Genomic DNA, 24798 nt, shown 5'->3' with positions numbered 1-24798 from the left:
AGGATTACATCCTCACTCCTCACTCTCTGCTTGAATCCCCTTTCACCACTGTGTATCTGTTTAAATAGAGTTCTTTACTGCCCTGACCTATATACTCACAAAGCAGAGTCCTTGCACGCTCCAATAAACAAGCAATCCCCTAGAACTGGCTCAACACCACGCTTCGCCTTTTACCACTCATCCTACATGACCCACTCGGGTGTTCACTAAAGTCACGGCATTTCTCCCACTGAATTAAAAATCAATGCTTTTTTCTCCCAAATTCGATAACCATCTATAAAGGGTATATAGCACAAATGCTACAACAGCACATAATTTGAAGCCACTGTGCTAGTTAAGATGATTAGCATTAATAATTCAGAAATTATTAAGAAATTATTAAGAAATTTGTAATTTCTTAATAAATTACTATGTGTTACCTATGAAGTCAAAGTAGACAGACAAAATCAAACGTTCACCAACACAAGTATTTGTTGAACTTAACTTTCTCCACATGTCTGGAGTTCAAATAGCTTCCCTTCTAGATATTTAAACCTCAATAATTTCTCCTATGTGCCCTCTTTACGACATGAATTTTTTTTCATCTTCACAACAACCCAATGAGGTAATATATACTCATCCTTCAGTACCACAGGGGATTGGTTCCAGGACACCCCACAGATCCCAAAATCCGCACAAGTCGGCCCTTAATCCATTTCTGTTCCCTCTGTCTCAAACGCTCCTCTTCCAACCACCTGCATACCAAGCATTTTCACTCATTTTAAGTCCTTATTCAAGTCATTTTATCAGTGAGGCTTTCTTTGGCAATCTAAATTGTCAAACCCTCACCCTAAAATATTTCATATCTCCCTTCCCTACTTTTTTTTCATCTCAGCACTTATCCCTTAACATGCTTTTAAATCCTGTTTATTCTGTCTTCTCAACTGAAATTAAAGTTCTGTGAGGGCAGGAATTTTTGTCTTTACTGATTTCCCAGCACCCAGAAAAGTACCTAATGCATAGCAATTATTCAATAAATGTTTACTAGATGAATAATCTCTATGATCACTTTAAATAGCTATATCCTATTCCATCAAGTGCTTACACCAAGATTTATGTCATAATTCTCCTACTGATGGATATATTGGTTATTGCCAATCTTTCACTAGTCCATATAATGCTTGAATGCAGAGTCAGCAAACTTTTTCTGGTAAGGGTCAGATAGTAAATATTTCTGCTTTGCAACATTTCTGTAACAACTAAACTCTGCCACTGTAGCACAAAAGCAGCTATGGACATAGAATGGTTGCAAGTGGATTTGGGCTGCACCAGGCCAAATTTAGCCGGTGGTCCCTCATCTCTGCTTCATCGTTTTTTTATTTTTTAGGCGTATCTTTTTCTATCTTTTCAATTAGTAGAATTACTGAATAAATGGATATGAATATATTTATGGATCTTGGTACATTCTGTCAAATTGCTTGGGGGGCAGGGAGGTTCATCCAGATGCCAGAAAAAAATTCCTTTGGCAGATTTCCAAAGTAACTGAATTGCCACCTTTACTTAAATTAAATTACATGTGGGGAACTTTTCCCCAAAAAGATTAAAATTTTAAGTTTTGTACTGGAGATAAACTTTAGTTATACAGAAATTCATTTATGTAGAGCTCCTTGTCTTCTCAAAATAACAGATAAATGAAGTATATTATTGAACAAGAATTATCATGAAAACATTAACAACCTGAGTAATTTACACATGAAGTAAACTCTCTGAACAAATATATACTGGCTCATCGCTATATTATAGAACAGATAAACAAGATAAGCTGTTAATAATCAAGCTATTGCATACCTTACCTTTTTTTTTTTTAAACTACACAGCTATCTGTCCCCTTTGATCGAGGAAAAAACTGTTTTCCAAGATAACAAAAATCATACTTAATAATAAACAAGGGCTTACTAGCAAGCAGGACAATAGCAGAGGCTTAGTTTTGGACTCTCTTCAAATCATAAAAACCGAGCAGACCAAGAAATAGACCCACATGTAAGCTCAACTAATTTTTTACGAAGGTAAAAAACAATTCAGAAGAGGAAGCATAGCTTTTTTAAACAGTGCTGGAGCAACTGGACATCCATAGGCAAAAAGTGAACGTCAACCTAAACTTCACACCTTATATAAAATTTAACACAAAATGAATCACAGACTTAACTATAAAACATAAAACAAACAAACAAAAACCTTGTAGAAAACAACATAGCAGAAAATCCCCGGGATGTAGGGTTAGGCAAAGAGTTCTTAGACTTGATATCAAAAGCATGATTCATAAAAGGAAAAATTGGTAAAATTAAAATCTTTTATTTTGTGAAAGCCATGTGAAGAAGATTAAAAGACAAGCTAGAGGCTGGAAATAAACACCTGCAAACCACATATCTGACAAAGGACAAGTTTCTAGAATACATAAAGAACCTGCAAAAAAATCCAATTAGAGAATGGGCAAAAAAAAAAGATGATACACAGATGGCAGGTACACATATGTAAAGATGAGTAACATTAGCCATTAGTGAAATGCAAATTAAAACCACAATATCACTACACACATATCAGAAAATAAAAAATAGTGATGACATCAAATGCTGGCAAGGATATGGAGAGACTGGATCACTTATATATTGCTGGTGGAAACATAAAATGGTCCAGTCACTTTGGAAAAGTTTGGCAGTTACTTTAAAAAAAAAACTAAGCATGTAATTACTATCATACTACTATATGATACAGCAATTACATGCCTGGGTATGTATGCTAGAGAAATTAAAAGTAAAAGCCAAGAAATGGAATCTGTCCAAAGGACCTTCGACAGATGATGGTTAAACAAACTATGGTATGCCAGTGAACTACTACTCAGGAATAAAAAGGAACAAGCTATCAACAACCCGGATAAATTTCCAGGGAATTATGCTTAGTGAAAAAAAACTAATCCTCAAGATTATAGATACTATGATTCCATTTACATAATGTTTTTTTAAATAACAAAATTTCAGAAGTGGAAGACCTATTAATGGTTGTCAGGGGTTAGGGATCGGATGGCAGATGGGAAGAGAAAAGAGGGGCTGGTAGAAACAGGAACATACACAGGTAATAAAATTGTATTGAACCTAACACACACACACACACACACACACCAATAAAATGGGAAATCTGCATAAGAGTGATAGATTGCACCAATGCCAATGTATTTGATTGCTAGGGAGACCAAAACGAAATACCGCAGACTGGGTGGCTTAAAATTTTTCTGGAGGCTAGAAATCCAAAATCAAGGTGTTGGTAGGTTTGGTTTCTTCTGAAGGCTCTCTCCTTGGCTTCCAGAAAACCACATCCTCACTGTATCCTCACGGTCTTTCCTCTGTACACATATCTCTGGTGTCTCTTTTTTTATTCAAATTTCCTCTTCTTTCAGGGAAACTAGTCAGATTGGATTAGGAACACGCTAACAGCCTCATTTTAAGTTAATCACCTCTTAAAAGGCCCTAGCTCCGTATCTAGGAACATTCTGATGTATTGGAGGTTAGGGCTTCAACATATGTATTTGGGGGGAAGCATATAATTCAGCCCATAACAGTTAATATCCTGGTTGTGATGTTATAATTTTACAAAATGCTACCATTAGGGGAAACTAGGTAAAGTATGCAAAGAAGCTCAGCAAGGAAAAAAAAATAGCTTAACAGCTAGAATAGATAACAAAAGATAAGATGTCCAACAGAATTCGGTGATGAGGTAGCCCCATGAACCCTGGATGAGTGGGCAGAGCTAACAAGACCTCTCAGGTGATTAAGATGCAGAGCTAACAAGACCAGTTCTGGATCAAAAACTGGGCAGGTGATGGGGAGAGAAAGGAGAGTTCTGATGATTATAAATGCTGGTGAACAAGAAATTATCAACTATCACCTTTGAAAAGAGAGGACTCATTTAAGTGAAATTGGATCTGAGAAAAGTAAAGTTTTGCAGGCTCCAAGACCATGGAGACCTACTGAAAAACCTCTGGAAGGAAACTGCTGGGATTAAAATCCCAATCGAACAAAGAAGCATTGCTGGGGATGAAGAAGAGAGATCTCAAAGGAGGCCAATCTCAGAAAATCAAGGAGGAGGCTAAAGAGGATATGTTTTTTCCTTTATGTTGAAATATAAAATACAATCATAAAAGGACAGAAATATGTGAACAAACCACTGATATTTCACAACTTCACAAACAGAACACATCTATGTAATCAGCAACCAGAACAAGAAACAGAACATGACCTGCACCCCAGAAGCCTCTACTTTTTTCTTTCTATTGACTACTCCTTCAAGGGTAGCCACTATCTGGCTTCAAACTAAATTTACTGGTTGTGCCTGTTTGGAGATTTTACATTTATGCAGGCATACAGTATGTACGAATTATGTTCCCCTGAAATTCATATATTGAAGCTCTAACCTCCGGTACCTCAGTAAAACTCTTATCTGGCTTTTTTAGCTCCGCATGTCTGTGAGATTCATATACACTATCATATGTAGTTGTGAACTGTTTATTCTCATTGTTCTACAGTATTTCACTGTGTGAATATGCAACAATTTATCCATTCTGAGTCAGCTTATATTGTAAAAAACCACCTGTAAATTTAGTGGTTTAAACAACAATTCCTTATTTCTCACAATGCTATGGGTTTTTCTCTCTTGGCTTACCTGGACTTGCTCATATGGCTACATCAGGTTGGAGGGTCAGGTGAACTGGAAAGTCAAAGATGGCCTTACTCACATGTGTGACAATAAGTCCTGGTCATCATTGGAGTGCCTCCATTCTCCTCCACCTGACCTCTCCTACTCAAGTAACTTCCTTATATTGTGGTCTCAGGGCAATAGTCCCTCCCAGTATGTAAGCATTTATCAAGTCTCTGTTGCAACACACCTGTTAAGGTCCATTGGCCAAATTAAGTTACATGGCCAAAGTCAGACTCACTGCGGTAAGGGACAACACAAGGGCACAGACACCAGGAGATGTGATTTATTTACTTATTTATTTGGGGCCATCAATGTAACACTCTAACACATATTATACTGATGGTCATCTGGGCAGACTTTAGTTTGAGGCTATTACAAATAGTGCTATGAACATTCTAGTACATTTACTTTGGTAAGCATGTATCTTCAAGTGGAATTTCTGAGTCACAGGATATACATATGTACAGCTTTAGTAAACACTGCCAAACAGCTTTCCAAATTGCTTATATTCATTTACATTTCTGTACCAATTTACACTTCCAATAGCAGTACATGAGAACTGCAGTTACTCTATGTTCTCACCAACATCTGCTATTTTTTACCTTTTTAATTGAACCATTCTAGTGTGTGTGCAATGGTATCTCACTTTGATTTTAATTGAGCAGCCATATTTTTTAATATTTCACATAAGCAAGAAAGGTGAAAATCTCAAAACATAAAACTAAGAAAACTACCTTGGCCTGCTCTTACCTCCACCACAGAAACTTTCTCCTAAAGTACTGGTAAATCCATCTCATGAATAAGAGAAAAGAATGAAATCTTAACCTATGAAAGGTACTGTGAGAAAAAAGAACCAAATAATGTACCAATGGCTAGTGAAGGCACATGACAAAAATATGGCCATAAAGAAGATGACAACTGTAACATAATATTTCAATACGAATTTTAAAAGAAATTAAGAAAATGATAGAAGATATAAAAGAAAGCATATATAAGAAACAGAAAAACTATATAAAGAGAATGGACAAATGAAGAGCTTTAGAAAGAGAAATGATAAAGGGCAGAATAGGAAAGAAAAAACTCAGAAAGGAAGACAAAACTAGAAGAAACACTAGATTTAATAGATACCATGGAAAGTACATTAAAGAGACTAAAAGATAAAAAGAAAAAAATACAAAAAAGCAAATATAAAAAATAGGATAAAAAATTTAAAGATATAAGACAAGCAAAGATGATCTAAAATATACATAACAAGACCTCAAAGAAGAAAATGAAAACAATGAAACAATATTAAAAATCTATAATTGATGAAAATGTTTATGAAAAAATATTTGAGCCAACATAATAAAATACACATTGTGTATTGGGAAAAATTAAGTGAGAACAGCCAACACTCAGGACATATTCTAGTAAAATTATTGGCCTTTAAAGATAGTCCTTTGGGTATCTAAACAATAAAAAAATCACTTAAAAAAGACAGAAAATTATTTTGGTGTTAGAATTTGACAACACTTTTTACCAATACAATAGAGTAGGGCTTAGCAAACTATGGCTTGTGGACTGAATCCTGCCAACTACCTGGTTCTGTAAATAAAGTTTTATTAGAACACAGTCATGCTTGTTCATTTACATACTCTTATGGCTGCTTTTACACTACAGTGGCATAGTTAAATAACTGTGAAAGCAATCTATGGTCAACAAAGCCTAAAATAATTACTTACAAAAAAAGTTTGCCAAACCCTACAACAGAGTAACAAATTTAAGATACTCGAGGAAAGAAACTGTAAGCCAAGTACATATATTCAGCCAAAGTGACCTTCAAGTGTAAAAGCCAGATAGTTTAAATATGAAAGTAGATGTTATTCACATGAGCCATTTATGAGGATTTAATGAGCTTCAGACTATCAAAGGATTACAGAAGCCTTAGCATTAGAACTTGTGTTGCACACTGAATATATTTAACTGTAGACCAAGACCAATGATAGGCAAAGGTGACAGTCATATGTGATTTGCATGGGGAGAAGAAGAGAGAACTGAGGAATCTTGGGGAGCAGGAACTGACTGTTCTAGGGGCTCAATTATAAATGGAAAAAATAAGGAAGGAGTCACAGATAACTCCTAGATTTCTAGATTGGGAAAACAGATGAAAGGTGGTACCATTCACTAAGTTAGGGAATACAAGAAAAGACACATTTGAAGAGAAAGGCAAGTCAAGTTTTGGGCAATGCTTGTGGAATATCAAGTGACACTGTCCAGTTGGTAGCTGTATACATCTAGATTTCAGGAGTGAGGCTCTGACTGGATACTGGATTCAGGGGTCATCAGCCAAGGAATGTGTGAAATGATCAGGATAGTGCATAATTTACTACGTAAGCAGCAAGACCAATGTCTGAAAAACAGCACCAAAAGAAACGTCCTTGGAATTTACAAGAAATTAACATCAGCACTTCCAATGAATTTGGCCACACTGATATTCTCCCATATTCCAAACCAATTATTAAAAATTTTCTAATTTAAACTCTTCAAAATAAAGTATTTAAAAATAATCAATATGAAGAGTGAAAAAAAATGAAATAAGGCTTTTATCTACCCACTTCATTTTTATGGCATACAGAGTTGATCATATTGCTGTATATTGGGCCTTGCACTCAAGTGACAAAACTGCCAAAAGAGCAAGACATAAAAGGTGAAACCGCTACAAAACTACGCAAATTGAGGGCAGGTTATGTATGAAAGATAATGGGTGAAGGAAGAGGCTGTGTTATGGGCTGAACTGTGTTTCCCCAAATTTACACAAGTCGTAATGCCCAGTACTCCAGAAGGTGACTGTATTTAGAGACAGGGTTTTTAAAGAGGTAAATTAAAGTAAAAAATGAAGTCATGTGGGTGAGTCCTAAGTATATGGACTGATGTGCTTATAAGAAGAGGAGATCTGGACACAGACAGGCATACAGGAAAGACTATGTGAAGACGCCTGAGGAAGTCAGCCACCTACAAGACAAGGAGAGAGGCCTCGGAAGGACCCAGCCCTGCCAACATCTTTATCTGGGATTTCTATACTCCAGAACTACGAGAATAAATTCTTCTTGTTTAAGCCACCCCATCTGTCATACTTTTTATGGCGGCCCTTGCAAAATAATCCTAGCTGGGTAAGAGTTCACGAACATTGTTAACTCTACCCAAGAAGTATGAAATCTCTTAACAAAAAAGTGTAGCTTTTGATATGTGGTGATTATGCCTTAATGCGATGATAAAAAAAATATTTTTTAATAGTAAATATTTATCAGGGACTATTTTACAAGGGAAAACCGAAAGGACATAATATCTGCAATTAGACAAGTACAGAAAAGGTTAAAGTAGTGTTAGTTTTGAGGAAAACCAAGAAAAGAGAATTCAACCAAGATATGTCCTATTCCTGAAATTAACGGAAAAGGTAAAGAAATAATCCAAAAACAATCTATCCAAGCAAGGGAGAGTAATGGAGGCAACTCTGAATAATTCTCTAGAATTCAGAGTTTTTTTTTAATTTCAGCTAATAAAATCTTTGATGATTAACAAATGAAACATTTCTAGGCATCAAATGAAAAGATACTTGCAGTGGGTATTAATGGAATTCTAATTCTTTGTCAGTTTTTTGGGTTTTTTTAACAAACAGGTAATAATTATTAGCAATTACACATATATCACTTCTTGCCCTGCATCTAGAGCTACAGAGGCAACAGATTTCGAGAGGAGAGTAAGGTGGCAGGGAAAACTGTTCTCTGAGACCTGCTCTCTGGTGCTGGGACAAAGTTCAGGCAGATCAGAAGGAAAAATGCTACAGTAATAATGTGTAAATTTTATAATAAGACTTTTAATGTTTTTAAAAGTTTCCTAAATGTTTTAATGTCTTCTTAAAGTTTTTTAAAGTTGTATTTCACACAAAGTTGCACAATTTATCTTTTGAGACATATGTTTTTCTTTCTGTAAAAAAGGGCCAATTACTGATGTCCTAGATCATATCGCTTTGCTTTGTATTATTAAGTGTGATAAAGTGTTTCTGAAAAACATCTTCTTTGTCGCTAGAAATATGAAAAAGTAAAAAATCTCTCCAACTGTTTAAGACTTTGCAAAACAAATTTGGATAACTGATGTCTGATTTGCCTTTCTCCAGGAAAATGTATTAAACTTTATTGACACTGGACAAGAAATAAAACTCAAAAATTTGCATTTTCAGTACTTTTGGTTTCTTGACCTTTATTTGAATTTGAGACTAAGCTTTACCAAACAACAGAATTTACACTGTAACTAGCCAACCACAGTCCTCATTATGGAATCTATGCAGTGCATTTGTTACCTAGGAAACAAACCAGAGCACCGGCAGAGTACAATTTCAGTATAGCAAAAGAATTCTCAATCATGCTGGTAAATAAAGTCCATAAATCGACTAAGCAGAAGCAAAGTCAAGAAGTATCATGTAAGAGTTAAGCTCTATGAAAACTTTTTTAAAGAAAAAAAAAGAAACCTGTAGGTCTCCTTCCTGCAACTATGTAGATCTCTTAAGTAAATATTATGAACAGGTTTCTTTACAAACACAAACTGCCAGAAAATAAACTGTTCAAAATAAATGGCTTCTCTCCAATCTTCAGCTTCTCTATTTTTGACAGTATTTAAGAGAAAAGCTTCTTTAGAGCCAGCCTCATACATCTGGTAGCAGAATATTAATCCAAGAATGAATTCTACATTTTCGGCAAGCAGCAAGGGTTTGTGCTATTCTTAAACAATGCAAGACCACACAGAGGTCACTGTTCACACATCTCTCAGTCAGACCTGCTTCCCCATCAGGCTACAAAAAACTTCATGAAAAAGAAGGACTTGAAAGTCATGGATCTATTATAAAGAATAAAATTGTTGCTTTTCAGTTTTCCATTTGGTTATTACTAAAGATGACACTCGTCAATTGAGGATTCAAAGTAACATAAAGTAGCCATTTTAAATTTCCTTTAATGGTACCACATTAATAACTAACAAATAGGAAAAGGTGAAAAAAATCTATGGATTTTTAAGCCTATCAAATTTAACTGTGAACGGCTTAGTGTTGTTTAAAAAAAAAAAGAAATTGGTAAATGTCAGTTTATACTACTGAGCTATATTTAAAATCCAACTTTTTGATAATACAAAATAAAAATTTCTGAAAGTAGAATGTCATAATATCAAAAGCAGCAGAAAAAAATGTCAGCCATAAAAAGTGAAAAATAATTGATATGCCTTCCTAAACAACAATGTACCAGAAAGGAAATCAGTTAAAAACATGTAAGATTCTCTGGAATGCCTCTGATTACACTAAAATATTATTGTTAATTATACAAAAACCAAAAAATTGATATCTACATGTCATATTCAAAAAACAAAAAACAGGTGTTATCTTTTAGCCAGCCCACAAAGAGACACTAATTACAGTGCCAATCCCAGAAAACTATTAGGCACAACTACAGCTTTGTCAAGCAATTCTCAACACAGGCCACAACACTCTTACTGTTTCGTTTACACAGTGACTCTTTGTTTAAACCTTATCACTAAGACTGACAGTCTTGTAAATAAATACGTAAATAAGCAATTCAATTTGTTAGCTTATCTTTTTTAATACTTCTAAGAGCTGATGAAGAGTTAAGAGCTGAAACTCTAGGAGTGTTTCAGAATTCCATTCTACATTCAAGGATAAAGCCTGAACAAATTTCAATACCTATCCTCTTTGGGCCATCCTTAATGGAAGAGGAAGAGGAACCTTGCTCAAGGGCCTACCAGCAACTCACACTGAGCTCTGTGCCTTTGTGTAGTTTCAACTCTTTTACCTAATCTAGACTGGAAGTCAGAGCAGGAACTAATAAAATTTTATCAACTCAAAGAGGTTAGCATGATCACTGCTAAATGTTACCTCTTCTACCTTTTAAGTGTACAAAAATGTACACTCCAGGCATTTACAAAATTAGGCATGCACTAATACTAATCTGTAAATGTAACTAGGGCAAGAATCTAGGATAAATTATTCTCCTAGAAAAAGACACTATTTTAGGCATACCTGTCTCTTTATGACAAAAATCAGCTTGCCTAATTAAAACCACATTAGATTGAATATTGTTTTCTGATGAATTTTGACATCTTCATGAAAATTTAAATATTTTTTTCCTTCAAGATTAATAATTTTTAAATTTTTTCCGAAAGCCTCCATTTTCTATATGTAACTACATATAACTGTCTGAGTGCCTCCAAAACAGTTGTTTAAAAAAATCTTGGTAACTGTGAGATTTAAGCTTGCCAATACAGATTCTCATACAATAGACAAAAATAAATAAAAGTCTCCAGCAATGAGAAGCAGACTGAAATTAATACAAAAATACAATTTCGTACCTGCGTTAAAAACCTAAATCTGTAAAATTAATTTTCTGGGTGTTTATTCAACTTCATGTATCATCTAAGTATCTGCAAAAGCACAGCAACTGTTTATAGGAAATGTGGCCAGATAAATAGTATAAAACAGAAATATCACCTACGGTGCTTTTCCAAACACTAATATCCACTAATATACAACCCAATTGTTGGGTTATGTACAGAGAAGAACACATATAATAAAATAGGAAAAGCACAATCACAGGGGGTTTAAATCAGTTCTAACTTCCACGTTCTACACATATGTTGTGAAAGACTTCCAATCTCAAACGAGCAAAATTAAAGGTTTCAGCCTGAACGGAAAGCTAGATAATTGTTTACTGAACTCCAATTTAACCTCCACCGAGGAAGCTGTCACCACCTGACTGGCTTGTTAACTGTTTAAGAGGTAGAAGACTCTGTCATACTAATCCTAAGGAGTCTGGGATACAACAAAACTTTACCCTAAAACTTTAAAATATACGTATACAAAATTTCGTAAAAATCACATGGAGGTTCATCTTTTATTTCTTGCCTTTAAGTCGCTATTTTAATCTTTAAAAAAGAAAGAAATACGCAAGCAAACCAGCCACCCTGAAACCACAATCATCCTTTGATTTAGGTTTGATTTGGATTTGATTTTGGTTCGCCCAACCTCCTTCTACCCAGGGAAATAATTTCTCGATGTATTTGATAACAAACACAAATCACTGTGCGCAGCCTCAGATTGGGGGGCGGGGGAAGAGCCTTTCGGAGAAAGCCCTCCTCCGTTAGAAACAATAAATAAGGGACCAAAGCGATGCACGTTCCTTCACACACGCCCCGAACGCACCTCGGCGTGCCTCCCGTGAGCGACACAAGTCGGGCAAAGCCCTGAACCACCTCTCTCCCTCTCTCCACAACCATCTCAAGACTTGGAAACTAAGAGAGCAGATCTTTTCTTTCTCCTTCCCGCCCTCTTTTCCCCCTCAAACAGACCCAAGAGCAGGGGCAGGCGAGCCAGACCCACGCAACGCGCCCGCGCCGCCGCGGCGACTGGAGATGCTGGGCGGCGGGCCGGCCCCCGGGAGGGGACCGCAGCGGCGGCCCCCGGCGCTCACTCCCGGAGCCCGCTCGGCCGCCTGGGATCTCCGCCCCGCACGCCCCCAAGCCTGTCGCCGGCGACGTCCGGTCGCCCGGCTCTCTGCCCTGGCTCTCGGCCTTCCCACCCTCCCCCCCAGAGGAGACAAAAGGAGGATTCAGCCGGGTCACAGCGCGGCCGCCGAGGGGGAGGCTGAGCGGACCCCAGCGCAGCCGCCCCCCACACAAAGGGACTCCCCGGCCCAGGTCGCCGCGTCGGCGCGCACGTCCCCGCCCCGCGCGCGGGCTCTCACCCACCTGCAGGTGTCTGTGCGTCTGTCCATAGGAACGCGGGCGGCGTGGGGGGGCCTGCGGGAGCCGGGCAGCCGGGGCGGGACGGGGCGGGACGGAGGGGCGGGAGGAAGAGCGGCCAGAGGGCCGGGGAGTGCAGGCAAGTGGAGCGGGAAAGGCGCCGGGCGGCCGGCGGACGGAGGTGCGGAGCGGGGGGCGGGGGGCGCCAGCCTGGCTCGCCGACCAGCGCGCGCCGCTCTGTGCGCCCTGGGCTCCTGGCGCCCGGCTCCGAGCGCGGCTGGCGGACGGGCGGGCGGGGGGCGGGGCGCGGGCGGGGCGGGGCCGGAGAGCGGGGCGGGGGCTCGGACCCCGGGCTCCAGCCGGCACCGGAAACGCGCCGTGGTCCGCGAGACCCACAGGAAGTGTGTAACGACACCTCCTACGACGCGCACCGAGCTCGCAGTTGTCGCTGCCCGCGGGGAGTGTGGACCGACCCTTCTACGACACACGCGCGCGCACGAGCTCGGTCTCCGCAGCCCGACAGGTGTGGAACCCACGATCTCCAGTACGGTCTGAGCTGGGCAGCACCCGCTCCTGCCGTACGACCTGGCCCGCGGTCCCCACTGCCTCTTGGAGTACCATACAGCTCCGCCTAAACGCTGGAAGCAGACCTTCTTACAAGACTCTGCTCCGTGTGTGACAGGTGTGTGGCACCTGTTTTAACACGCCGAACAGTCACCTGTGCACGTAGGCATGTGCAAGAACACCTCTGACCGACAGACGTACAACCCAGCCACCGCTGCCCTGTAGAAGTTCCTAAACCAACCGCTACACACGGACCCTTCCCTTGGAAGAAGCGGGGCCGCTTAAAAACACCTAGAACGCAGTGAGTCCGGGGAAGCATGCACTAACATCATCTACGCGGCTGGGCACAACAGAGGTAAGGCTGGATGTGCTTACATGCTATCAGGCGCCCTCCGCCCTAATTTTACCCAGCAGACACTTTCAGAGCACTTATTATGTGTCCAGGGTTTACAGTAAGTGGTTAGCGAATATTAATTTATTTAATCCTAATAACTACACGAAGTGGGTGTTAGCATTACTATTTCACAGATGGGGAAGCTGAGGCACAGAGAAATTAAGAAATCTGCCCAAGATCACATTGTGGCTGGAGGAACCCAGATTCATCTCAGGCAGTCTGGCTGCAGAGTCCATGTCCTTAACTCCTTTTCTACTTAACGCTCTGAGCATCTCCAAAAGATAATGGTAATAAGTAACATTTAGAGCATAGGTGATTAGCCATGTGCGGGATTCATATCTTGGCCTCACCCCAACTGTGACAGAGAAACCTTAGCCACTGCTACCCTTAGGGTAGGTTGGGGAGAGAAGAATATGACTGAGGCAGAGAAAGAGACTATCTTCAAAGGAGAAAGGATTCTTAATACCTGGCTCTATTAACATTCTTCCTGGTCTAGACTGAATTAAAAAAATCTGCGCAAACATTTTTGACAAAATGATGTACGTCTAAAAACAGTTAATTACTACGTATTTTAAATGTGTAATACTGTGGAGAAATTGGAACCCTGTGTACTGCTGGTGAGAGACACTGGCATACCCATGTTCACTGCCGCTTTCTTCACAATAGCCAAGACGTTGGAGCAGCCCAAATGTCATGAATGGATGAATGTATAAAAACGTGGCAAGTACATGCAATAGAATATTATTCAGCCTTAAAAAAAGAAATGTAGTCACCTGATACAACATAGATGAAACCTGGAGCTTTCTCACTAAGATAATGATCAAGAATGTCCCCTCTCACTACTATTTTTCAACATCATACTGGAAGTCCCGGCTAATACAATAACAAGAAAAGTTATACGGACTGGGAAGGAAAAAACAAAACTTCACAGATGATATAACTGTATGTAAAAAAAATCTGAAGTAACTGACCAAAAAAAAAAAAATCCTCCTGGAATTACTAAATGATTAAAGCAAGCTTGTAGGATGTAAAGTTAGTATACAAAAGTCAGTTGCTTTCCTATGTACCAGCAATGAACATATGAAATTGAAATTAAAAAAAAAAAACACATTAGCACCCCCTGAAATGAAATACTGAAGTACAAATCTAACAAAATATGTATAAGAGCTATATAAAGAAACCTGATGAAAGAGATCAAAATACTTATGAAAGAGATCAAAGAACAACTTAATGGATAGGAAGACTCAATATTGTCAAAACATCTGCTTGTCCAAAACTGATTCATAGATTCAGTGCAATACCAAAATTATTTTGTGGGTATCAGGAAAATGATTCTAAAGTTTATATGGAAAGGCAAAAGACCCAGAATAGCCAACTCAATATTGAAGAACAAAGTTGGAGGACTGACAGTGCCTGACTTCAAGACTTACTATAAAGCTATAGTAACCAGGTAGCATGGCATTGGTGAAAGAATAAACAAATAGATCAGCGGAACAGAAGAGAGCCCTGAAATAGACACACATAACTATAATCAATTAATCTTTAAAAAAGGAGCAAAGATAGTCTTTTCCACAAATGGTGCTGGAACGACTAGATATGCACATGCAAAAAAAGTGAATCTAAGCAAAGACTTTACAAAAAATTAATTTACTCAAGATGGATCACAGATATAAAAGTGTAATGTGACACTATAAAACTCCTAGAAAATAACAGGAGAAAACCTAGATGACCTTGGGTATGGCAATAACTTTGTAAATATACTACAAGGCATGATTCAGGAAAGAAATGACTAATAAGCCGGACTTCATTAAAATGAAAAACTTATGCTCTGTGAAAGAATGTCAAGAGAATGAGAAAACAAGTCAAGGACTGAGAGAAAATATTTGCAAAAGATATGTCTAACAAAGAAAGGGCTGTTGTCCAAAATATACAAAGAGCTCTTAGGATACAACAAAAAGAAAGCAAACCACCTGATTTAAAAATGGGCCAAATACCTGAATAAGACACCTCACCAAAGAACAGAGAGCCAAGCAAGTATATGAAAAGATGTTCAACATCTTATTAGGGAATTGCAGATTAAACCAATAAGATACCACTACACACCTGTTAATGTGGCCAAAATCCACTGATAATATCAAATGCTGATGAGGATGTGGAGCAACAGGAGCACTCATTCATTGCTAGTGGGAATGCAAAATGGTACAGCCATTTTGGAAGAATTTGACAGTTTCTGACAAAACTGAACATACTCTTACTATACAATCCATGTATTTTCCTTCACACAATTTGCCACACTAGAAAGTCAAAGTCTTTTCCTTTGTGTTACTATTCTATTGTTCTTTTGTTAAGCTATTACATTAGCTCAACTTCTAACCATCTCTTTTGAGTTACTCATGTTTGGATGCTCCCATGTACATATATATGCAGTATAGATGTTAATAAATTCTATTTGTTTTTCTCTTGTTAATCTATCTTTTGTTAGTCTAATTTACAGGGCCTCAGCGGAAGACTTAAGATAGAGGAAAAAGATGGGGTTTTTTTCCTACTTAAGAGGATTAAGAGGCACACTATATGAGGATTTTTTAAACTATAGGATTACTAGCAACAAACCATCTTAAAAATAATATCTAAATTTCACTCAATCACTAAAAAGCCAAACAACATGACTTCCCTCCGTACCAATCTTGTTTCAGAAACAGGGCTCCATTGGCTACTGGGCAACACACGAAACAGCCATTCAAAACTTCTGGGAGTATCTAAACTTCAACAGATTTAGTGAACAAGAACCAAGAAAAAGAAACACAAGTGAATTGATTGAGGGGGATGTGGCAAGAGAAAAGGTTTCAGGAATGTAGGTGTGACCACCTTTACTTCTGATAGAATAGTGTGGTACTTCCTAGTGATGACCACAAAGGGGCGGCAGATGACCTCACCCAAGTCCAATTACTGATGTGAAAGCCAGGGCCTTCTAGATTTTTTTGTTTTTGTTTTTCAATATCCTAAAGCCTTTCCATTAGTAAGTTCATGTTTTAGTGACCAGAACCCCAGAATTACTGCTTCACAATATTTTCTACTTTTTATTTCCCATTCAGAGAATGCAGAGAAAGGGAGCAAGAAGTCTTTAGAAAACTCCAGTAGAGAGGAAGGTGGCAACATCTCGTGTGACCTGGTTCCTCACATGGCTAGAAGTGACTGGGAGATGCCAAGGGAGTTGTAAGGCTACCATACAAAAGTCAATCCATCTGGGCTTCATGGAGGGGGAGGTGAGGCATTCAAGTTCTATTCAAAGCCAATGTACAGGGAGGTTTTTGTTAGATAGGGCTTGGCTTGTTAATTTTGGCCTTGGGCTAGTCCTTTCTCATCTCTGATCCTCTGTTTCTTCATTTGTAAAATATACATTAAATCCCCTAACATTACGATTCTATGTGAAATGTCAGAATTAACTAAATTGCTTAACAGCATAATAGTAGAATAGAAGATGAGAAGTAAAAATATTACACTCAACAAGTATTTTTAACTGATTAAAATGAATAGTAAGGGCTTTTTTTTAAGTTTAGCTTTTTTAAAAAAGACAAACCATTTTATTAGTTGGCTAGGGTTGCCAGAACAAAAATATCACAGACTCTGTAGCTAAACCAACGAAAATTTCTTATAGTTCTGAAGACTAGAAGTCTAAGATCAAGGTGTCCACTGATTTGGTTTCTTTTGAGGCCTCTCTCCTTGACTTGCAGATGACCTTTCGCTGTGTCCTTACATGTTCTTTCCTGTGTGCATCCCTAGTCGCTCTTTTGCACCCAAATTTCTTCTTCTTATAAGGACACCAGTTAGATTGGATTAGGGCCCACCCTAAAAGCATCATTTTAACTTATCACCTCTTTTAAAGGCTTTATCTCCAAATACAGTCACATTCTGAAGTACTAGGAATTAGGACTTCAATATATGAATTTGGGGGGCAGATAATTAAACCTCTAACAACCATCTATTCCAATGTTCTCAGTTCAAAACACTGTTACCAAGTGCATACTTCTGGGGAGAAATTATTTTACTTTAGGACATTTTTACATACTTTAAAATAGGATACATACTGCAATTAGTTGAATTACATTAATATTTTCCTATAGAAAACTTACACCTGGAAAGTTAGTTAACAAAATGAAAACTATCTTTGTTTTACTAGACTTCAAAATAGTATTAAGTAGTTTAGTATGTGATTCCTATGAAAATGTATTATAGATCTTCTTTAAAATAAGCTCATAAAAATCTAAAATATTATTAAGATCATTAGTATGTAATCCCAAACTAAAAATTTCAGAACCAACTAGCCTCATTTTACATGGGAAGAAGCTTTGAAAAGAGCTAATTTTACTGTTTGACCCTGACTGGTTGCTCATGATACTTTTCCTAGAAGAAGATGATGAATGGTTTATAATGCACAGAGGACAAAACTCACAAAACATACAAAACAGAATGTCTCAGAATTCCACTTAATGAAGCTTATGTTTGATTAGCTAGCTGTTTTAACTATAATTTCAAGTCAGAAATTCTATTTTTCAGAGCAAACATGCATAACCTTATACAATAGGGAAGAAAACAAAATTAGATTTTAACTGTTGAACTCTTTTACTTTTTGAGCTTAGAGGTCGACAAATTTTTTTCTTTTCTTTCACAGCTTGGCCTGCAACTGGTTCATTAGCTTCTCCAATTTGACTGCTAGGGCCATGTTTCCCTTAATCTTCAATTTTCCTGACATGAATGCCATTGTTGGTTTTAGTTTCCCTAAAATGAGAAAATGAGAGAGCAAAGATTATCCTTTAGTGCCCTTAGAAATATACTGCTTCATGCATTATAAAAAGAATCTCCTTGAGTTCTATAAACCTCTGAAGCACAGAAATTCGTATTACAGCCTTTTTTATTATTATTATCATTATCTTGGGAATTCCAATTCCTAGACTTAGATGTTAACAATATCTTATAATATGAGACAGTAAAAACAACAATCAGCAAAAGGTACTAGCCGAAAGCTGAAGATGCAACATTTATACACTAGTTATAGTACCCTCAAGGATAGATGGCCCTCAAATGAGTTGAGGTGAACAAATACTATCTATTTTAGTTAATTCTCCAATCTATTATAGTTTATTAAACTTTTAACAATTCGAGTTTAGGTTAAAAAAATCAAATGGTGTAAATGTATATAATATTCTTAGTGATCATTAAAAATGTAGGTATGGGCACAAAGGACCCGTTAGCATTATTTTAACCACAGAAATGCCAGGATATAAAATGTGAGCATTAAAACAGAATTATAGCTAATAACAACATATCATAGAAGCTCTATGGAGGGAGGAAACTTTGTTTTTATTTGCAACTCTCATTCCAGTGCTAATATAGGGACTGACACATAAGAAAATTAATGAGGAAATTGAGGCTCAAAGAGAATTTTAACTTTCTCAAGGTCACACAGCTTGTATATGACAGTACTGCAATTCAAAGCCAGGTGTGTCTCATTTATAGTTTTCTGAGTTATATTATGCCAACTTATATATAGGTCATATCTACAGAAGGCACATTATGTATCTGGTGCATTAGTAAACCTTTACTGGACCACACACAGGCTCTTTGTAGAAAAAAAAGTGTGGTTTAATATATTGTGTATATTGAGATACTAAACATTTTAATTCTTAGGAGCTGTATAGGAGTTGTAGCTAAACATTACAGATTGGTTACAGATAGAAAAGATCAAATCCAATTCTTTTATTTTAATGAATAAACTGATCTGTGTACTATTCCAAGGACATGTGATATTAAAATACATAAATTCACTACGGCCATGTCACCCTGAACAAGCCCGATCCTGTCTGATCTCAGAAGCTAAGCAGGGTTGGGCGTGGTTAGTACTTGGATGGGAGACCACCTAGGAAGACCAGGTGCTGCAGGTGTAAAAAATAAAAAATAAGGGATTGTAAGCTGACAGGGTCCTTGCAATCTGTGAGGTCAACCAAGGGTTGCCTCGCCTTAAAAAAAATAATAAAACCTAAATTCAGAAATAATATATTAAAAGATAATTTTTATTTACATGGAAGATACTAGAAGATCCTTATTCTTTGAAGGAACAGAATAGCCCTTCCAAAAACTTAACAACAATGTCATTTGGGTGCTCTTCAGCAAAAACCTGGCTCCCTGCTGTCATTCTACAGTGAAACCCAACAGTCCACAAACCCACCAGTCCTCTCATGCACACACAGCTTCCAATCAGCTCTATAGAGCTTTCCCTATAAGGATGAATGCACATCAAATGGAGACTAAAAAGAAAAGAAAACACCCCCAAAACAAAAACAGATGAAAGCAATTTGGAGGAAACAGAGAATATAGGTGCAGAAGAAAAGTGAAACAAAGTAAATGAAAAACAAATAAAAAATTCCATAATTCATGTCATCGTTGATAAGAGAAGATATAACACCATGTATCAAGAACAAAATGTTGGAAGAGAAAGGGAAAGAGGAGAAGCACAGGAAAGAAGGTGAAAAGGAGGAGGGAATAAAGGGGTAAAGGAAAGCGAGTAATGAGAGGAAGGGGGAGAAGCAAAAGAAGGGGAATGGAATTAGGTAGAGTTGAGGAGGAAGAAGGGGGCAGTAAGAGAAGAATAAAGAATGAGAAAATAAGAGTAAGCACTTGGGAATTAAAAATTGGGTAGACTATATTAAAATACAACCAAGACACTTGCAGATCTTCTGGCCACAGCAGTCTCTACTGCAACAATCTCCCTCCCACTATTGCAAAAGCCTCTCACCATCAACCCTACCTGCACCAATAATCGTTTCGAATAGTGTCTCTCCTTACTATAAAAAAAAGTAATAGAAAGGAAAGAATAAGGTAAATCAAGCTCCTAAAAAGTGAGATGATTAGAGATCTAATGTTTTCTCCAGAAAGTGAGAACTGAGAAAACTGAGAAATAGAAATAATAAAAGATACATTCCCAAGGAGCCAGCCCATCAAGAACCCAGGAAAATGAAAGAAAAAAAGACCATACCACCTTGTATCATTGTGAAATTACAGAATACTACAAAGAAATCATTTTGATTCTGAAGCTTTCTGAAAGGGAAGGGGTGGATACAAAAGATTAAGAAAAAGAATAGTATCAAATTCTCAATGGTAATCTTAGAAGATGGAACAGTGCCTTCAAAATTCTGAGAGAAAAAGGAATTTCAAACCAGAAATCTCTACCTACCCAAATAATCAACGTGTTGGTAGAATACAAGTCGTTTTAGATACTCTCTAAAATTACCTCTTTGGATCTTTTCTCATGAAGCTACTGCATAATGTGTGCCACCAAAATGAAGATGTAAAATAAACCAAGAAAGAAGATATGGGATGCAGGAAATAGGATATTCAATGCAGGAGAGAGTTAAAGAAATTTCTAGGATCACAGCTGTGTAGCAGGCTATTATAATGAGCTACCTGTTCAGACTGTAACAAGACAAAGGGCTCCAGGAAAACATAAGACTGCCAGGTAATTTGACACATTTAGCAGAGCAGAAAATTGCATCAAGAGGTTCTGAGAGGAATACAGGAAGACTTTGCTTAGTTTCTTTATACCTATTCTAATGGGGAAAAAAATAGGGCAATTATTTACATCCAGGAAAAATAAAAGTTCTCTCTGAGAGGAAACATATACTATTTGACTCAACAGCAAATTAAATCATAATTAAACATAGAGTACTGATTTAAGCAAAATGGTGAAATCACTATATTGGGAGCATGAGGGAAGTGAAGCAGAATCAAAGTAATATAAGAGAACTTAATTCTCATCTATCAGTCTTTAGATTAGTGAATCTAAAGAAAACAGTATCAGTACTATAATATAATACAACACTGAGAAATGTGATAACATTGAAAAATGTAGAGTTAAACATTGAAAGAAATACCGAAAAGACTTGAAGATTACCTGTGGGGAGCAGATGGGGGAAAGGCCAAAGAACACTTTTTAAATACATATGCTTTTAAAAACTGAGGTGAAGTTCACATGGCATAAAATTAACCATTTTAAGGTAAACAATTCAGTAGCATTTAAGTATAGTCATGATGTTGTATAACTACCACCTCTACTTAGTCCCAAAACAATTCATTACTCCAAAAGGAAACCCATTATGGCTTAGCAGTTCTCCTTCCCTCTAGGCCCTGACAACCACCAATCAGCTTTCTATCTCTATGGATTTACCTATTCTAGTTTTCCAAATAAATGGATTCATATGATATGTGATCTTTCATGTCTGGCTTCTTTCACTTAACATGTTTTTCAGGTTCATCCATAAAATAGTACTTCGTTTATTTTTATGACTGAATAAAGTTACATATAATAACTTGTTGATACATAATTTGTTTATCCATTAATATGTTGATAGACATTTGTGTTTCTATCTTTTGGCTATTGTGCATAGTGCTGCTATGAACATGTGTATACATATATTTGAGTATTTGTTTTCAATTCTTTTGAGTATATATCTAGGAGTGGAAATGCTGGGTCCTATGGTAATGCTAGGCTTAACTTTACCCATGTATTTATGGGTTTAACTAAACCTATACATCTGTGGTCAACTGCTCTTAAACAAGGTTGCCACGACCATTCTATAGGGGAAAGAATAACTTATTTGACAAACAGTGCTAGGACGAGATATCCACTTGCAAACAAATGAAGGTGGACTCCTATTTACATCATATACAATATTAATTCAAAATGGGTCAGAGGCCTAATTGTAAGAGCTAGAACTAAACACCCTTAGAAGGAAACATAAGGGTAAATCATCAAAACTGAGGTTTGACAAATGATTCTTAGATATAATAGCAAAATCACAAGCAACAAAAGAAAAACATAAATTGGATATCATCAAAATTAAAAACTTTTGTGTTTCAAATATATCGTCAAAAAAAAGTGAAAAGACAACCTACAAAAAATGTGAGAAAATAGTTGCAAATTATATACCCGATAAGGGGTATCTTCTTTATATGTGCAATATATAAAGAATACTTAAAACTCAAAAAACAAAACACACTCAAGTAAAATGGGCAAAGGACCTAAAAAGACATTTGTTCAAGGAAGATAAAGCATATTACCAATAAGAGCACATGAAAATATGCTGAACATCATTAGCCATTAGGGAAATGCAAATCAAAACCACAATGATATATCACTTTGCACTCACTAGGATTGCTATTTTAAAAACAAAAAACAAAAAACGAAAAATAACAAGTGTTGGTAAGGGTAAGCATGCAGAGAAAAAGAAACTCTGATCCATTGCTAGTAGAAATGTAAATGGTGTAGTTATTATAGAAAACAATTCTCCAGCAATATAAGAGAAATAAAAACATACATCCACAAGAGAAACTGAACACAAATGTTTATAGCAGCATTATTCGAAACAGCCAAACAGTGGAAATAACCCAAATGTCTGTCAATAGGTGAACGAATAAATAATGGTATATTCATATGATGAAATATTATTAAGTCATAAAAAGAAATGAAGTGCTGAGACATGCTGCATGGATTAACCTTGAAAACATTATGCTAAGTGAAAGGAGCCACATAAAAAGTCACATATTGTATGATTCCATTTATATGAACTATCAAGAATTGATAAATCCATAGAAAGAGAAAGAAAGCATATTAGTGGTTTGCCACGGGATGGTGGAGGCTGAAATAGGGATTGTTACTTAAATGGTATGGGGTATTCTAGAATGATGTAAAGTTTTGAAACTAAAGATTAGTGGTGGTTGAGAGCATTGTAAATGCACCAAATTAAATTCCACCAAACTGTATACTTTAAAATAGTTAATTGTTTTGTGAATTTCAATTCTATTTTTTTAAAAAGAGGGATGAAGTACTGATATATGCTACATCAAGAATGAAACTTGAAAACATGCTAAAAGAAGCAACATGATGAAAGAAGACAGTCATAAAAAATCACATATTGTATGAGTCTGTTCACATGAAAGTCCAGAATAAGGAAATCTATAGAGACAGAAAGTAGGTTAGTGGTGGCTGGAGGCTGGAGGCAGGTAGATGGAAGATATGGGGTTAAGAGCCAATGGGTATGGGGTTTCTTTTTCAGGTCGTAAAACTGTCATAAAAGCAACTGTGGTAATGGTTGTAAACATCTGTGAATATGCTAAAAACTACTGAACTGTATAATTTAAAAGGGTAAATTGTATGGTATGTGAATTATATCTCAATAAAGCTGTATAAAAAATAAAAGCTGTTTATCATATAACAATAAATTGAATTAGTAATTTAAAATTTTCCCACAAAAATCCCAGACCTAAATTGCTTCACTGGTTAATTCACAGGATATAAAGTCAATACACAAAAATTAATTGTATTGATGGATACTAGCAACAAACAATTAAAAAATAAGACAAATTTTCTCTAACAGAATAAAAAAGAATGAAATACTTAGGGGGTAAAGCATGAACCATAAAAGAAAGAAATGATAAATCAGACTTTATCAAAACTAAAAACTTGTAATTCAAAGGACATCAGTAAGAAAAAGAAAAGATAAGCCACACACTAAGGGAAAATATTTGTAATTCACATACATCTAGAATTTACAAAGAACTTAAAATTTAATAATAAAAAGACAAGTCAATTTAAAGGTAAGCACAGATTTGAATAAACAGTTCATCAACTATAAATAGCCATTAAGCACATGAAAAGATGCTCAACATCATTAATCATTAAGGAAATACAAATTAAAACCATAATGAGATACCACCACACACCCATTAGAATGGCTATAACAACAAAGACACTGCCATTTGTGACAGCATGGATAAGCCTGGAAGACATTATGCTACATGAAATAAGCCAGACACAGAAAGACAAATACTGTATGATCTCTCTTGTATCTAGAATAAATCTGAACTCACAGAAGCAGAAAGTAGAATGGTGGTTGCCAGGGGTTAGGGGTAGGAAAAATAGAGATATTGGGCAAAGAGCACAAACTTTCAGTCATAAGACAAGTTCTGAGGATCTAATGTACAGCATGGTGACTTTAAGTAATAATACTGTATTGTATGTTTGAAATTTGCTGAGAGTAGATCTTAAGTGTTCTTACCACAAATACAAAAAAAAGGTAACTGAGGTGAAGGGTGTATTAGCTTGATTGACTGTAGTAATTTCACAATGTATATGTGTATCAAATTCATCATGTCATATACCTTAAATGTATAGTTTTCATTTGCCAATTATACCTCAATAAAGCTCTAAAAAAAAAAGAAACTAATGTGTTGTTGAGGATTTGGAGAAACTGAAACCTTTATACATTGCTGAAGAGTATATAAAA

The 24798-nt window shown here is 36.8% G+C and overlaps 2 protein-coding genes and 1 pseudogene across 15 annotated transcripts in view; 1 reads left to right on the top strand and 2 right to left on the bottom strand.

Moving 5' to 3' along the window:
- The window catches only part of KIAA1958 (KIAA1958 ortholog), a 113453-nt gene extending 100799 nt beyond the window's left edge, over positions 1 to 12654 (bottom strand). For 2 of the 9 annotated variants that reach the window (XM_039870720.1, XM_039870723.1), the window contains exon 1: positions 12511 to 12567. The gene's annotated coding sequence lies outside the window, so the exon portion shown is untranslated. Of the gene's footprint in view, positions 1 to 629; positions 879 to 12510 lie in introns of those variants that run through there. The other 7 variants (XM_039870724.1, XM_039870722.1, XR_005654517.1 and 4 more) reach the window with 6 other exon arrangements.
- Positions 12655 to 17483: 4829 nt separating this feature from the next.
- Positions 17484 to 24798, bottom strand: part of HSDL2 (hydroxysteroid dehydrogenase like 2) — a 48220-nt gene continuing 40905 nt past the window's right edge. For all 6 annotated transcript variants that reach the window (XM_039870736.1, XM_039870735.1, XM_039870734.1 and 3 more), the window contains one exon: positions 17484 to 18238. In XM_039870736.1, coding sequence (XP_039726670.1) covers positions 18126 to 18238 — 113 coding nt within the window. In that variant the 3' untranslated portion in view covers positions 17484 to 18125. The remainder of the gene's footprint in view (positions 18239 to 24798) is intronic.
- Positions 19283 to 19401, top strand: LOC120608814 (uncharacterized; annotated as a pseudogene).

The sequence above is a fragment of the Pteropus medius genome, unplaced genomic scaffold (assembly GCF_902729225.1).
Source record: "Pteropus medius unplaced genomic scaffold, Ma_sr-lr_union100, whole genome shotgun sequence".
Taxonomy (NCBI): Eukaryota; Metazoa; Chordata; class Mammalia; order Chiroptera; family Pteropodidae; genus Pteropus; species Pteropus medius.
Note: the sequence above shows the minus strand (reverse complement) of the source record. Positions and strands in the feature narration are given on the sequence as shown.